The sequence below is a fragment of the Leptonychotes weddellii genome, chromosome 5, assembly GCF_054177405.1.
Source record: "Leptonychotes weddellii isolate Sample4059 chromosome 5, ASM5417740v2, whole genome shotgun sequence".
Lineage (NCBI taxonomy): Eukaryota > Metazoa > Chordata > Mammalia > Carnivora > Phocidae > Leptonychotes > Leptonychotes weddellii.
The window spans coordinates 32230835-32246990 of record NC_138373.1 but is presented as its reverse complement, the minus strand read 5'-3'; the positions used below and the strand labels follow the sequence as shown (position 1 = coordinate 32246990).

The window sequence follows — 16156 nt, the reverse complement described above, 5'->3', positions numbered from 1 at the left end:
CGAGCCCCACATTGGGCTCCCTGCTTGGTGGGGAGTCTGCTTCTCCTCTACCCCTCTCCCCTGCTCATGATCCCTCTCTCTTTCTCAAATAAAATCTTTTTTTTTTTTAAGATTTTATTTATTTATTTTGATAGAGAGACAGCGAGAGAGGGAACACAAGCGGGGGCGGGGGGTGGGAAAGGGAGAAGCAGGTTTCCCGCGGAGCAGGGAGCCCGATGTGGGACTCGATCCCAGGACCCTGGGATCATGACCTGAGCCGAAGGCAGACGCTTAACGACTGATCCACCCAGGTGCCCTCAAATAAATAAAATCTTTAAGAAAAAAAAATTTTTAAACAAATAAATCTTGAAAGTCCCAGCACAGAATCTAGGATGTGATTGGTATTCAGTGAATGTTAACTGAGCAGGAATCCACCTATGAATTCCTTGAAAGTGGGACAGATGGTGGGCAGGGATGGGGGGGGCGGTGTGATAGACTGGTAAATTTGTGGGGTGATGGAACTTTCCCAGAGATGCAACACCACCAGGATGAAAAGTCTATGATTATGACAGTCCCTTATCCTGGGAATCCTAACCAAATCAATGCCAACCCCTTAGCTTCCTATTAGAACCTTTAGGTCCAAGAGTAACATTTGTCTCCTTCTCTACTATGGGTGGGAAAGAACAAGAAAGCAAGTATAGAAAAGACAGAGGGGCGCCTGGGTGGCTCAGTCATTAAGCGCCTGCCTTCGGCTCAGGTCATGATCCCAGGGTCCTGGGATCGAGCCCTACATCGGGCTCCCTGCTCTGCGGGAAGCCTGCTTCTCCCTCTCCCACTCCCCCTGCTTGTGTTCCCTCTCTCGCTGTGTCTCTCTCTGTCAAATAAATAAATAGAATCTTTAAAAAAAAAAAAAAGACAGAAAAGGAGAAAACAAAGGTCGGGTCCATTCAGATGGCCTAAAGGTGCCCCAGCAATTCACAGATGCCACTAGGACCTCAGTCTCTACTAAAGAATGCTTCCAAGCTCCAGGTAACAGCTGAGATAGCCAAACAAGCAACAAGCCACCAATCTGGGGGACAAAGAATTTGTAAGCCCTTGGCCAGAGTATGTGTACATGTGAGGGGGGCTGTTAAGTAACCAAGTTCAGAGCAAAGCCCTACTTTCTGGTACCCCCACCTCCTCACACCTGCAAGGCCTGAGATCAACCAGCTTTCTCACTTGGCAGGTGAGAAACCCCAACCTGAACAGTCCTGGCCAACAGACACTGATTAAGAACCCAAATAAGCCGAGTGCCAGTTCAAGGCCCCTTTCAATACACCCCTCAAGCCTCCAATGGGTGTGTCTCTTCTACTCCAAATGCCAGGGTGGAGTCCAAGTGGTCTCTCCCATTATTGGAGGGAGGCTCACACGGCTGACACCCTCCGGGGTGGCAATCACAACCAGACCCGACTCAAGGAGCCTAGGGAGGGAGAACTCGGATGCCAAGGGGCCACAAAGCTACCGCTACCTCTTTTATCACCCCACCACATGCCACATACTCTACAATGACGGGGTATTTGTTATGAATAAAACGTTTATGCTCATCCATATACTTGTATACTCGCTCAGTGGCCGTTCCTCTAAACCAAAAATCTTAACTAAAAAATAATGACGCTGGTGGTCAACCGCCATGCCTACAGGGAGGAAGTCTCGTCTCGGCGCGTATGCCTTTCGCGGGGACCGGGGTACCCGCCCTGGTTCTCAGGCCCTGGGGAGGGGTCCTTCGGGAGCACCCCGAGCCTCGACTGTACTGACGTCCCTGGACGCTTCCTCCCAGTAACCCTACACGGCACGTGACTCTGTCGTCCCCACCGCACCGCTGCAGAAGCGGAAGCGCAGTCAGAAACTCACGCGGCGAGCAAGCGGCAGGGCCGGGCCGCCTGGCGCCGGGCCCCGCAAGCGGGCTGCAGGTGCCGGCACCAGGCGGGGGAGCCCGGCCGCCACGGAGCCTACCTGCGCTGGGCCCCGCGCAGCCGCCGCTGCACTCCCTCAGACCGGTCCGTTCGCTGCCAAGCTCGCCCGGACTCCCTCCGCGCGGGCTGCCACCGCAGCGCCCGGACCCCGCGGCCCCGCTCCCGCCCCGGAAGTGGTTGCGGGAGGCGCGGAGCACGCCGGGACGCTCGCCGGGCCGCGGGGCAGCTCCCGGCGCTGCCGGGCAATTCGTCCGTCCCGCACCCGAACCTTCCGGTCAGCTCTCCCCGCTCGATGTGTGACCCCCACGTCAGCCAATGAACAGGCGGCGCTCGCCCTGCCCCGCCCCGCCCCTGGCCGGGGAAACCAATCCTGTTTCAAGAGAGGCAGGACGCGCCGAGTCCCGAAAGAGGAGCAGGGGGAAAAGTGCGGTTGGCAGTCCAGTAATCTAAGACTCTGCCAAGGGGGAATTCCAAAGGCCGTGAGAGCCTCAGTAGTTGCGCCGCGGCCCGAGGGGGCGAGCGCGACCGGAGGGACGCACTGGGGACTGTTTATAGCCCTGTCAGGACCGCGCAAAGAGGGGAGGAGGAGGCCTGAGGTGAGTGGCCTCGGGCCTGTCGCAGCTGCGAAGGTACAGGCCGGGATTCGGACAGGACGGCGGGGAACAGGGAGTGGGGGTGGCTGGGAAGGTGGGCGATGTGTTTTCCTGCTTCCCAGCTTTAGATTTTAAAAGCCTGACCCGGGAAGCCTTTGGCGTCTGGTTGTCATAACAACGGGGCGCCCCCCGGGCAGGAGGGGCCAGGGGCTGGGCTGGGGGCGGGGCTAACGGGCTGCAGCCAAGAAACGGACATGGAGGTACCGCCAGGATTCGGAAGAGACTGGAGCACCTCTTTGGCTTAGCCTTAGGCATTAACCCCAGTCCGAAATCCTCACCTGCGCGTTCAGGACCCTGCGCGATCTGGTCCGTTTTCACCGCATATTCCAGCAACTGATAGCTTCTACCCCACAACATATTGGGCAGTTTCCGCTCCTCTGAGCCAACGTACATGCTCTTCCTGCAGCCTGTAGTGCCTTTCCCTCCTCTGTTGCCTTGCCTGCCTACAAGAACCTAGTCTCTGGTAGCCGCCTTCACCTCGGTGATTCTGGTGTCCTACAATCTGCCCTACAGAGCCCCGCTTCCAAAACAAAAAATCCCCTGATGTGTGTATGAGCTGCATCCGCACCCTGCTGTTCATAGTTCAGGGTGCACCAAGCACAGAAGCAAGTACCCCACCACCCACATCTCCTGCTGCTACCCTGATGGGGTATTAGCCAGACGGTGCTCTCTTCCCATTACCTACGCATAGTGGCCTCTGGCGCTGCAAGGGATGTCCAGACACTGGCTCTGAAGTACCATCATTCCACTCTCTCTCTGCCTCCTCCCCCTGCTCTTGCTCTCTCTCTGACAAATAAATAAAATCTTTAAAAAAGGATTGGGCAGGGGCGCCTGGGTGGCTCAGTCGTTAAGTGTCTGCCTTCGGTTCAGGTCATGATCCCAGGGTCCTGGGATCGAGCCCCACATCCGGCTCCTCGCTCAGCGGGAAGCCTGCTTCTCCCTCTCCCACTCCCCCTGCTTGTGTTCCCTCTCTCGCTGTGTCTCTCTCTGTCAAATAAATAAATAAAATCTTTAAAAAAATAAAAAAGGATTGGGCAGAGGGAGAAGCAGGCTCCCGCTGAGCAGGGAGCCTGATGCGGGACTCTATCCCGGGACCCTGGGATCATGACCTGAGCCGAAGGCAGACACTTAACCAACTAAGCCACCTAGGTGTCCCCCTCCAAAAATTTTATTTTTAAGTAATCTCTACCCAGTGTGGAGCTCGAACTTACAACCCCAAGACCAAGCGTCACATGCTCTACTGACTGAGCAAGGCAGGCACCCCTCCACATATAACTTTTGACTCCCCCCAAAGCTTAGCTAATAGCCTACTGTTGATTGAAAGCCTAGCTGATAACATAGTCAGTTGACACATATTCTGTAAATATATATTGTATTCCCACATACAGTAAGCTAGAAAAAAGAAAATGTTAAGAAAATCATGAGAAAACACATTTACAGTACTGAACTGTATTTATAGAAAAAAATCTGCATACCAGTGGACTGGCGCAGTTCAAACCCGTGTTGCTCGGGGGTCAGCCATATCTGGGCTCCACCTGCACCAAACACACAGTGCGGGCACAGTAACTGGCAGGAGCAGGAACCCGCAGAACCAGAAGGGAAACCAGGTGGGAGGTCTGGGAGTCTTTGTTCATCCCCCACAATGTGGTAGGTGCTTTGAAAAGGCAGCCCTCTCCCCCTGCCCCATCCTGAGCTCTTGACCCTTGGCCCCAGGACCCTCTCACTTCACCCTGCGTCCCCTGCAGGTCTGCTTGGATGATGGCATGCTGAGAATCACCCCGGAGCCTGGGCCCGCATGGCATCCCAGGACAAAGATGAGGAGTCCTCACCTCGCTGGGCCTCCCAGACAGGGCCCTGGGATGCCATCCTCGAGGCCATCAGGGAGCAGCTCCCATCTCTGGATTCAGATTCCTCCTCGGTAAGCAAGCACCTTCTTCCTATGTCTTCCTAGGCCCCGACTGCCCTTTCTTCCCATGGCAAACATGATGCTGCCCCATGAACAGCTTTGGAGCTTATCAGCTTCTGTGTTTGTCATAATCTCAGTTTTTGTTCTCTGAATACATTTATTGATTCTTGGCATCCTCATGGGCCATTGTGCACAGCAAGGCTAATGGAGAGTAGATAATGTGACCCCAGTGCCTTGTCACGTCTCCAGCCTCGTTTGCTCTCACCCTCAGATATCCTCATGAGGTGAGCTGGGAACTCTATGTGTCCCCTCTCCCCTTAGAGGTACCAAGGCTCTGTGTCATTTAAGTGTTGGCTGAAGGTTGCGGGGCAGGGGGAGAGCTGGACTCTTCTTTCAGCTACCACCTCGCTGCCCTGTTCATTCGATGCCGGCCATTAACTGGGCACCTGTTATGTGCAAGGTCTTAGGGGGCAGCAGGTATGTGCAGAACGGGGAGCCCTGGATCTCACCTTCACAAGGCTGTGTGGCCAAGCCCTTTTCTAAAGCAGTGGCAGGACGCAGCCAGGGCAAGGGCCTCTGGGAGAAAACTGATCTCCCCAGATCACTCTGAGCAGCAGGGCAAGGGCGCCTGGAGCCTGAGGCCCTCCTGGCTCTGCCCGCCGCCCCATAATCCAAAAGTCCTCTCATTTGTCCACAGTCAGACTGCGGGCCAGAGGAGCTGTTCATCTTCCAGCGAGATCAAACTGCCCTGATCCCAGACTTGTCAGAGGACCTGGCTGAAGAGCCTGCCAGGGCCTGGCTTGCTACGGCCGCTCGGCCTCCTGAGGTCTGTAGGAGGCAGGCTCCGGGGATCCACGATGCTGGGCCCCTGCGGGCAGAATGGGGTATGGGTGTGGGTGGCCATGCTCTCACCAGACCCTAACGGCAGTGGGGGCCAAAGAGGTTAAAACCCCAGCACTCCCCAAACATTTGTTGATTTAATAAGGGTGACAGTGGGGATTCAGAGATAAGAAGGTGCCCCTAGCTGGAGAGGCAAGGCAAACACAAGAAACAATTAGAAAACACCACAGCACACTCTATAACTAAGTATCATAGTTAGTCATTCCATTTCTCAGAGACAAAAAACTCTATCTAAAATTAATGGCTTGGTGCTTAAAGTTAATTGCTGCCTTTATAAATAGAAGCCATCAATAGGCTTTCATCACTGGGCAGGTCCCCAACCGGTCAGGCCTGCCTGACTCTTGTTAAAAGCTCCAGGAGACTGGCTTAGCTCCGTTGTAACTATTATGACTAGTGGTCACTCATTAACCAGGGGAATGGGGGATGTTCTCAAAGACCAACACAGCCAGACATCCATCAAGGCAGTGAAAGCAGACTTTATTCAGTAGCTGCTGACAGCAGGGGAAAGAGCTGAGCTCTGTCTGGTTTGTGCAGAGGTGACTGGGGTTTTAAAGGGAGGAGGGAGGAGGAGAGCAGGGCCCACTAGAGTCAGGGTCGTGAACGATCACAGACAGCGGGTCAGTGGGGGTGTGACCAGGCCAGGAGGTGTGTCGCTGGCAGGTATGGAAGTCAGCAGTCTATCCTCCCACGGAGAAGGGAGACCGAAGCCAGGTCCCTCCAAAGGAATGGCTCTCCCGTGACAGATGCTTCTCGGTTTTAAGAGACACATACTCACAATAATAAACCCTTTTTAGTAAATGCTCTAAGGGAGGTCAGCTGTTGGCTGGAACAAACACTAAATTCTCCCTGCAGCATTGAGCTTTCTCAGGCAGGGCTGGGGTCATCCTAGCCGTGCGCTGCTGGAAGCCATCCTAGAGTCTGGTCAAGTCTCTCCGTGCTGGTTTGGGCAGAGTGGTTATGTGCCGCAGTCTACCTCTCAGTGCAAGCACTGACACGGGGTCATTTTACGGAACCAGGCAGGGCATGTCTCCTACCCATCACCAGGACAGACATCACCCACTCACCCAGCCATGCCTAGAAGTATAACCCCAAACAGGAGAAATTCCCAGGGCTGCCAAGCCCTGTGGTTAGTGCAGGTGCAGCGATGTCCACATGGTCTTATCTTGTGTTTTCTTCATTTATATAATTACCTCGGCGACTCTTCTGGAGAATTTTTTTCAGTCTGGGACGGGAAAGTCTGCATCAACTCACAGGGGCAGAGGCTGTGGGCTTGCTCTGGAGTCAAAGGGCCTGGATTTCTTCTTGTCCACCCCTTAATAGTTGTGTGGCCAAAAGGTAGAAACAACCCAAGTGTCCATCAACACAAAAAATGGACAAACAAAACGTGGTGTATCCATACAATGGAACATTATGCAGTCCATGAAAGGGAACCAAGTATCAACACGTGCTACCACCTCAGTGGACCTTGGAAACACTAAGCTAAGCAAGAACACAAAAGGACAAATACTGTAGGGTTCCACTTATATGCCATACCTAGAACAGGCAAATCCATAGAGAGAGAAAGTAGACTAGAGGTTACTAGGGGCTGGGGGGTGGGGAGGCACAGTCCCTTTGGGGTGATAAACAAGCTTTGGAAATAGACAGCGGTGACGGTTGCACATTATGAATGTACTTAATGTCACTGAATGATACATTTTGTAACAATCAAAATAGCAGATTTTACGTTACATACATATTTTACCACACACATAAAAATTCCCTGCAGTATGTTTTTGAGGATGCTAAGGACACCTGTTTTCTCCACAGCCAGGTGTGGTGCCTGTGGAATTCACTGCAGAACCCTGGAGTAAGTGGGGCCCAAAGACAAGGGGTCCTGCCTCTCTGCAAGGCAGGGACGCTGACGGGCCTGTAGAGACCTGTGGTGAGGCCTGTTCCCTTCTTCGGGTGCCTGAGGACACCCCCATGTGGCAGGAAGGCAGTCGTGGGGCTGTGTCCTTCAGCACCCAGGGTCCTCGCCGGGGGCCACACGGAGAAGCCACCTTCTCCCCGTGGGAATGCGACCTGAAAACAGAACCCCCGGGCGCTGCCTCACGAGCCCATTGGGGCACAGACTCCACAGCCCACAGAGCCCTCCGAAGGGAGAGAAGGAAGATGATTGAGAAGGATATACTCCATAAAGTTACCTGGGATGCCCGGGGCCCAGCCTGCCGTGACCACAGTCCAGTGGAGGAGGCACCCTGTGCCGCAGGAGCGGCAGGTCTGAGACAAGAAACACCCCCGGAGGGGCCCCGGGAAGGACCTCCGGTGCTCTCCCTCAAGGTAGTCAGCCCCCTAGCCTGCGCTTCCTCGGGGGGGTCCCTTGCACAGTGGCCAACCTGAGGCCTGGCCCACTATACCTGTCCTAGTCTATCTGGGCTGCCGTGACAAACTCTCATAGACTAGGGGGCCTTAAACCCCAGAAACTCATCTCTCACAGTTCCAGAGACTGGGAAGTCTAAGACCACAATGCCAGTACATTTGATGTCTGGTGAGAGCCTGTTTCCAGGTTCAAAGATGGCATCTTCTGGCCAGGTCCTCGTACGGTGGAAGAGGTGAGGAAGCTCTCTGGGCCTCTTTTATAAGAGCTCCACCTTCATGACCTATTTATCACTTCCCAGCAGCCCCACCTCCAAAACACCATTGCACTGGGGGTTAGGATTTCAGCCTGTGAATTTTGGAGGGACGCAGACATTTAGTCCACAGCAACGACCTTAGGCCCCTAGGCCCATGGCCCCAGGTCCTTCAGCGGGCAGTCATGCCTGTCTCAGTGGGTGTGTGGTACTGGCAGACAGACCATCCTCAGCAGCGGTAACAAGAACAAGGAAGAGCAAGGAGACGCGAGCCTTGAAAGAAGGAAAGGAAAAAGGAAAAAGGAAAGGAAGAAGAAAGAAAAGAGAGAGAAGGAAGGGAGGAAGGAAAGACAGACTAATCCAAAGCATGTTTATAAAGACAGACAACCACATGTAAGATACAGAACAAACTTTGTTAAAACATAATTCCCCAAATGGCAAAGCCCTCATTTTCATACAGAGTGTGAACACCTGTTAACGTTGTATTTAGCTCCTTAACGAGGGAACCAGGAGGATGACAAAGCCGGTTCACAGAGATTCTGAGAAACCGGGATTTTGTAAAACACTGGGGAGAAAGAAAGGGACACTGAGAAAAATTGCACATGAAGTACAAAATTGGTCAACATCCGACAAGCAGCAAAGCTGTTTGTTACCTCTGGGGTCATCTCCACGGGACAGAGAAAACCCCTGCACCTGTTTCTCAGTTTTACAAAGTCGTAACATAGGTGGGCCCTGGTCGCCTGTGGAAACCAAATTACCGCGCCCAAGAAAGGTGGGCTTGTCAGAAAAGCTCCAGCGTGACATTTAAACATTGTGCAATTCTTTTTTGCCTTATTTGCAAATTTTGATAATTTTCTTAACAACTTAGAGAAAACTGGCATCAGGTTGTACGTGAAGGTCATTTTTACCAATTCCATTCTTAATCAGTTGTCGTTGAAATAAGCCATTCTTTCCTTTCTGCTTGCCCCGATACACTTGTTTTCACTCACCTCTAGGGCTGCATGGAGCTGCAAGAGGGTCCCCAAGAAACACCAATTCATACTTAACTTCCTCCCTGCTCTCATCAGACCCAGACGCCCCCAGCGCTCTCTTCCAAGTCCTCCTGTGATAGCACCAGCCCAGAACAATCTGTTCCTTAAAAGAGCAAACTGTTTAAACCTCCCAACACTAAACCTGTATGAACCTAAGGAGCTTAAGACAACACTGGGTTTCCAGGCCAAACAGTCTTTGTACCAAAAACAAAAGTTTTGCTCAAAAAACGCGTAGGAAGGAGATGGCAGGAGGTGTGGGTGAGAGAGTGCCTAGGTGGGCAGGCACCTAAACCCTGGGGATTTCTAACCTGCAACAACCCTCTGTGGTTCACAGCAGCTGCGGAATCGGGCATTCCCGCCGCCAGGACCGTGCGGCTGCCTCATAATCACTGCTTTAATTATTTCAGGAACTTGAAGAGTGGGATTTGGATCACATCCTTCAGAGTCTGGCAGGGCAAGAAGGCGGCAGGGGAGATCGCGCACCTAGAGCCACGTGGTGGGCAGCTGACCGCCTGGGCCGAGGTCTGACCTTGAATGCCAGGGCCCAGATGCATCCCCACAAGCAGCTCCTTCCAGGCCCTCTCAATAAAATAGGGTCAGCCCTGCAGCCCACCATGTCCTCTCTGCTGCTCAGCCCTCACGGTCCCAAGCACACAGGTGCCAGTCCGTGGAAACTTCCATCCATCCATTCATTCACTCACTCACTCATTATATACATGACCCCCTACTAGGTGTCGGGAGTGGACAAGCCCCAGAGGGGGACCTTCAGACAGGTCCCTACCCTTGACTCACACCTTTCTCTCCTGCCCACCTCCAGGGCTTCCTCCCTCTCTTTCTGGGAGCAAAGCAATCTGCAATTTGTGCTCCTTCAGCCAGCAGCTGAGCACACCCTGCCTCCCCTCACCTCCCCATTGACAAAGCCAGGGGTGTGATCACCGCCACCTCATTTGTGCCCTTGCTCTGGGCAGTTCTGTAAATAAAAGGAAAGCTCCTCCCTGCCTCTGCAGCCAGCCTGGGTCACAAATGTAAGCGGAGGCTGGTCTGAGGCAAAGAGCAAGGAGGTGTGGGGGTTCCAGCCTCCAATTCCAGAGCAAACCTCCTCTGTGGCTGACAGCCCCTGGTGCTGTTTCAGCATGGCTTTGTTTGTTTGTAACTTAAAGCCTTATAGCAGGATGTGGAGAAACCCTCCCTCCTGTCAGGCAGGGACTGGGCTGGGGGCTGTAACCAATATACCCTCTTTGGAGGGCAATGTGGCAGAATCCATTCTCTGTTTAAAGCCACATAAGCCACATCACCCACTTACTCCACTGCTAAAGTCTATCCTAAACACACATCCCACCGGGTAAAGATGTGTATTCAGGGATGTTCATTACAGTGCTGTTTATAATTGTGAAAATTTGGAAATGACCCATATTCAATATTCAATAGGAGTCAAGCTAAATCAGTTACACCACAGAATGCTCTAAAGCTCAAATGAAGAGAATCTTTGTATATTAACACAGAACTACATAATCTATTCAGTGAAAAAAAATCTATGGAGGATAATCCTGTTGCTAATTTTTTTAAAAAGTGAACACCAGAACTGTTAATTCTGGTTCCCTCTGACGAGTGGGACTTGGGGTGAGGAAGTGAGGGAACCCGTTAATAAGTCAGTCCTACTTTACGGGGCCTGCGTATATATCACTCCCCTGGTCCTGCGGAGCTGGAGATGAGGTCCACATAAAGGGCTGTGAGTGGCAGAGGGGGTGCACAGAGCGAGGTAGATCCACACGAGGGAGTCCAAGGGGTCCTAAGGCTCAGGCTGCTGTAAGTCAAACCATGGGTGTCCCCACTCAGCAGCCTCCCCGCTCTCCCATCAGACCACACCCTGCCGAACAGCCAGGACAGGCTCATGGAACAGCTCATCCTTCTGTGTGCCACACATTCCAGAGCCCCTTCTGCCTGGAAGGTGCCTGCTGACACACCTCAGGACACCATGCAGCAGGAGGCCAGGAGCAGGTGAGACTTCTGCCAGCCACAGCCTGTGTCCTCTCTGTGGAACTGGCCATGGTCTTGCAGCAAGTATCAGATCTATCCTGGGTGGAGCACTTGATGTAGAGTTCTCATTTCATCTCAAGAATCTGATCAGGTAGGTGCTATTATCTCCATTTTATAGATGGGGAAACTGAGGCTCAGAGGTTGACTTACCCAGGCCATACATGGCAGAGCTGGGACTCAAGCCCCAAAGCACCTGCTCTTGCACACCCCCTGGGAACCCTCCTTTCACCATCCACATGGCTTCCCCAGAGTAGGACCCTGCCCCTCTGGCCGCTGTTAATTAGGCCAGCCCTGGAGTCTGACCTGAGCCAGGCCAATTAGAGCCTTTCTGTGAGAATTTCCAATCTCCCTGTCTCTGGGTGGGAGCGGGAGGGCAGAGAAAGGCCAGCTGTAGTGAGAAACACTGAAGCTGGAGGGCAGAGGTGGGCACAGGTGGAGTGGGCTTCTGTTCCTGGCAACCCAGTGACCAATAGAAATATCTAGGGGTGTCTGGGTGGCTCAGTCTGTTGAGTGACCAACTCTTGGTTTTGACTCAGGTCATGATCTCAGGTTCCACACTCAGAGGGGAGTGTGCTTCCCTTCTCCCTCTCCCATTGCTCCCCCCACCCCTGCTTGCACTCTCTCTCTTTCAAATAAATAAATAAATCTTAAAAAAAAGAAGGGGCGCCTGGGTGGCTCAGTCATTAAGTGTCTGCCTTCGGCTCAGGTCATGATCCCAGGGTCCTGGAATCGAGCCCTGCATCGGGCTCCCTGCTCCGTGGGAAGCCTGCTTCTCCCTCTCCCACTCCCCCTGCTTGTGTTCCCTCTCTTGCTGTGTCTCTCTCTGTCAAATAAATAAAATCTTAAAAAAAAAAAGAAAAAAAGCAATATCTAGACTCGTACTGTCCAATTGGTAACCACTGGCCACATGTGGCTACTGAACCCTTGAAATGTGGCTGGTGCAATGAGGAAATGAATTTTTAAAATTTATTATTATTATTTTTAAAAGATTTTATTTATTTATTTGACAGAGAGATAGAGTGCACAAGTAGGCAGAGAGGCAGGCAGAGGGAGAGGGAGAAGCAGACTCTCCACCGAGCAGGGAGCCCAACGTGGGGCTCGATCCCAGGACCCTAGGATCATGACCTGAGCCGAAGGCAGCCACCCAACTGACTGAGCCACCCAGGCGCCCCTATTTTTTTTTTTTTTGAAGATTTTATTTATTTGAGAGAGAGAGAGCATAAGCAGGGGGAGTGGCAGGCAGAGGGAGAAGCAGACTCCCTGCTGAGCAGTGAGCCCGATGAGGGGCTCGATCCCAGGACCCTGGGATCATGACCTGAGCTGAAGGCAGCCGCTTAACCAACTGAGCCACCCAGGTGCCCCAAATTTATTTTATTTTTAAATTTAATTTTAATTAGCTTACAAGTAAATTTAAAAAGCTACTTGTGGCAAATGGCTACCACACTGGGAAGCACAAATATAGAACATTTCAGTCACCAGGGACAGTCCTGTTGGACAGTGCTGGCCAAATCTTGAAGGTTGTTCTGAAGAGCAAAAGAGCAGGTGCATTTACAGGGCCTAGCTCAGGTCACACTGTAATCACCCAGAAGTGACTCAGAAACCCTGCTCTCTCATCTCAGATCTGCTCCGAGGGAGTCAGGCTTCCAGGCCGAGCAGGGCCTGACACTGGCCGAGAGCAGGCAGCTAAGGAGCCCCGCAGAGCCTCCCACTATCTTCATCGATCTGCGGCCCTCGGAGCCATCAGACCCCAGGTCGGTGGAAAGGTACTGGGAGTGGTGACAGCCTTGCTTTGCAGTGCTCCTATTGGCCTCAGGAGGAGCAGGTGCTCATACAGGTGGGAGTCGCACTGGTGTGGGCTAGTCCCAGAGCACTGCTCAGTGGAGAAGTGCTGTTAGCCAGGAGCTGAGCCTGGCCGACAATCCCACTTGGTCCCATCAGCAGGCTCTCCCTGCAGGGAGGGAAGAACCCAGGCGGAGCTCTAAGCAAACAGAGTCTGGGCTTTGGTACATGGCCCTGGGGTGTGTCCCTCCACCTCTTGGCAGGAAATCCCAGGGGCCTGGGTGGCCTGGGGCACATTCCGTGAAGCCAGCTTTCTTCTAGCTTTCTTCTCCTCCAGCTCCAGCCTCAGCTCCAGCTCCTCTGACAGCGAGGAGGAGGAAGAGGCTACAGTGGCCCTCAGAGATCAGCAGGGCCCAGCCAAGCAGGAGAGTCCTTCCTCCCGCCGCCTACGGTAACCACCAAGGGGCTCCCATCACCTGGGGATGTCCCGTCCCTGCTTTCCACAGCAAGCCCTCAGCCTGGCACACTGAACATTTGTGCTTTCAGCTCTGTCTTGCACCCATAAGGCTAGCACGTGTGGGTCTGGTAGGGGGTCTAAGAGGTGGCCCACGGGAGCCCACTTGGGGCCCAGCCTGGATGCTGTCCTCCCGACATCACCAAGGACACCTTAGTTCACTCCTGAGAAGGGATAAGTACTTTCCTTCTGAAAAGTAGCTGCCCAAATTGATTTGCTCCTTACTCCTGATAGCACTGGAAATGAAGTTGTTGGGATGGAATGAAGTGATGCTTGTTGGCTAGAAATGAAAGGACTGGGTGAAGGAAGCAGTGTCCCATTCAGAGAAGACCAGCTCCCCACCGTGCAGAGGCCCCACGTGGTGGTCCTAGGGCCACTCAGACTTATATGCTGTATCTATTGTTTTTGGAATTGCAAAGCCTGTAGATCCTATCCTCTGGGAAGGTCAGAGTCAAATGCAGCTTTTCCTCTAAAGTGGTACATGATTAGGCATATAGGAAAAAAGAAGAAAAATCTGAGTTGAGAAGCGTCACACGAGTGGGCTCCCAGAAGCCTTAAACATGCTAACATGCCCTGTGACTCAGCACGGGCTGAGAGGCCAAAATCTCTCACTTAATGTCTTGAGAACCAGGGAACACGCTTCTGGAAGCACTCTGGCCCTTTCCTGTGGGGAGGTCTGGCTCCACTTGGTGTTGATTGATCGTCTCTTGTGTCACAGGGACTGCACCGGGAAGAGTCAGCTTCTCCAGCAGCTCAGGGCATTTCGGGAGGGGACAGCTCAGCCCAATTTACCTGCCACTGGGGGTCCCAGTGTCCAGAAGGCTCAAGTCCCTGAAGATTCAGCCAGCTCCGCAACTGGAAGGAAGCAACATATACCAGCCTGGGCCGAGCAGCAGAGCACCCAGGCCAGACACCCAGGGGGAGGTCCCAGGGCGCTAGGGGACACTCTTGGGCCAGGGACAGCCAGGGAGGCCCTGGTGCCTCCCCTGGGCCAACTGCAGCTGCGTCCTGGACCAGATGGGAGAAGGAGCTGGGCGGAATGATTCCACTCTCCATCCACATGCCTGGGCCCCTGGCTCTCCCTTGTTTCCGAGAGAAGGTGCTTCTTCTGCAGCACGGGGACCCTCAGGCTGCGGGGCAGATCATTCTGTGCACTTAGAGCAAAGATGCCAGAACACAGTTGTACACAGAGCAGGACAATAGCGCCTGGGAAGCAGACCCCACCGAGAGCACCGTCCGTGCCAACAGGGGGACTGTCGGGCGTTTTCTCTCCTGTGTCTGCACTCTTCTCTGTTATTGCCATCATGCAAGCTCTTTATAAAACTAAAACTCAAGTAAAACATATTTAGAGAATTTCAGGGTTTAGGGAAAGGGTCTTGGAAGAGAATTGAGCCTGATCTTCTGGGTCCCTGGCTGCTTGCTATTTATGTGCCTAAATGCACACACCACCCGCTCTCTCTCACACACCAAATGGACTCTTTGATAAATAGGGGAAGACTGAAGGTTTTTTTCTTTAACCAAGATACAAAGGCACACATCTGTTTTAGGGTCCTTCCAAACTATGGGTGGAGTTGACCTTTCCACAGAGATAGAGTACTGAGTGTCCTGACGCCCAAACAGTCCCCATGGAACAGAGCGGTGCCCAGCCTTGTGGAGGACATCATTCTCGTTACTTTGCAAACATCACCCCCCACCGCCCATTTTCAGAGTCCTTTCGTATTGTTCTCAGCCCTGCTGTCCCCAACAGGCTGAAGCCCTGATCTGTGGGCACCTCTGTTTTCTCGTCAACTTGTTTCCGAGATTCTGCTTCTCAGAGTCTCTGCCCCACTCCGCCCTGCCTGCCCCATGGGAAAAGCAGTCATCTCGAGTCCCCCTGTGACATGGGCTCAGTGGCTTGGTAGGGTCCTTGGCATTTGGGCACGTGTCCCAGGATTCAGCTGGGGTCACCACCTGTTAGCATGCGCTGAGGATGGGCAAGGGTCTCTTTCCATCAAGCCCTGCACCAGGCAAGGCAGGCTCTGCCTGGCCTCAGCTAGTCATGATCAGGGCCACAGACCTCACTTGATATGGCCATGGGGGCCCCTACAGCAGCCCCCACCCACAACGATGAGGGGTCAGGGGCAAGGCAGCTTCCACCAAGGCCACAGGAAGCCCTGGGTGGGCCTACCAGCAGGGCAGTTAACCACACTGTGTCACGTGGGCTCCCGGGTCTTGCCCATCTGTGAAAGTCCCTCACCCTCTGCTCCAGGGCATGTGCAGTGTGGTCAGGGCTCAGGCACTGGGCAAGGCAGACTAAACGTGACCACCTCCACCCATGCAGCCTGTCAGGAGCAATGGCCAGCTTTTCTTCCTTTGAACCCATTTTCCGCATGTCTACCCCCCCTTTTTTTTTTTTTTAAAGATTTTATTTATTTGAGAGAGAGAGTGAGAGACAGCACAAGAGGGAAGAGGGTCAGAGGGAGAAGCAGACCCCCCGCCGAGCAGGGAGCCCGATGCAGGACTCGATCCCTGGACTCCAGGATCATGACCTGAGCCGAAGGCAGCCGCTCAACCAACTGAGCCACCCAGGCGCCCCGCATGTCTACCCCTTTTAACGTCAGAAGTTCATTAAGAATGTTTTACAAAGTGAGAGAAAATAAACTCTTTGTTCTAAGTTCAACTGGGTGAACGACCATTAAGGCAAGCCGAGAGGATGATGTGGTAGTTCTGCCACCTGGACAAGGTGCTGGAAGCACTCAGGACCTCAGTTTCCCATCTATAAAAGGAGAGTCACAAAAGCCCTATGTCCTAGGACTG

The 16156-nt window shown here is 53.2% G+C and overlaps 2 protein-coding genes across 9 annotated transcripts in view; one reads left to right on the top strand and one right to left on the bottom strand.

Annotated features, from left to right (window-relative positions):
- ANKS3 (ankyrin repeat and sterile alpha motif domain containing 3) overlaps nt 1-2210 on the bottom strand; it is a 30835-nt gene extending 28625 nt beyond the window's left edge. For all 5 annotated transcript variants that reach the window (XR_014145369.1, XR_014145368.1, XM_081820119.1 and 2 more), the window contains exon 1: nt 1972-2210. The gene's annotated coding sequence lies outside the window, so the exon portion shown is untranslated. The remainder of the gene's footprint in view (nt 1-1971) is intronic.
- A 107-nt stretch (nt 2211-2317) lies between these two features.
- DNAAF8 (dynein axonemal assembly factor 8) lies at nt 2318-16135 on the top strand. Of its 4 annotated transcripts, none has more exons than XM_031019955.2 (9): nt 2318-2527; nt 4330-4502; nt 5188-5316; nt 7197-7709; nt 9438-9552; nt 10890-11028; nt 12687-12818; nt 13184-13297; nt 14079-16135. In XM_031019955.2, the coding sequence occupies exons 2-9, from the start codon at nt 4380-4382 to the stop codon at nt 14401-14403; spliced, it is 1590 nt and encodes a 529-aa protein (XP_030875815.2). In that variant the 5' UTR covers nt 2318-2527; nt 4330-4379; the 3' UTR covers nt 14404-16135. The 4 variants fall into 4 exon arrangements, with proteins under 4 accessions (XP_030875815.2, XP_081676255.1, XP_081676256.1 ...); XM_081820129.1 differs by having other exon boundaries at nt 9438-9687; XM_081820130.1 differs by lacking the exon at nt 5188-5316 and having other exon boundaries at nt 9438-9687.
- The last annotated feature ends 21 nt before the right edge of the window (nt 16136-16156 follow it).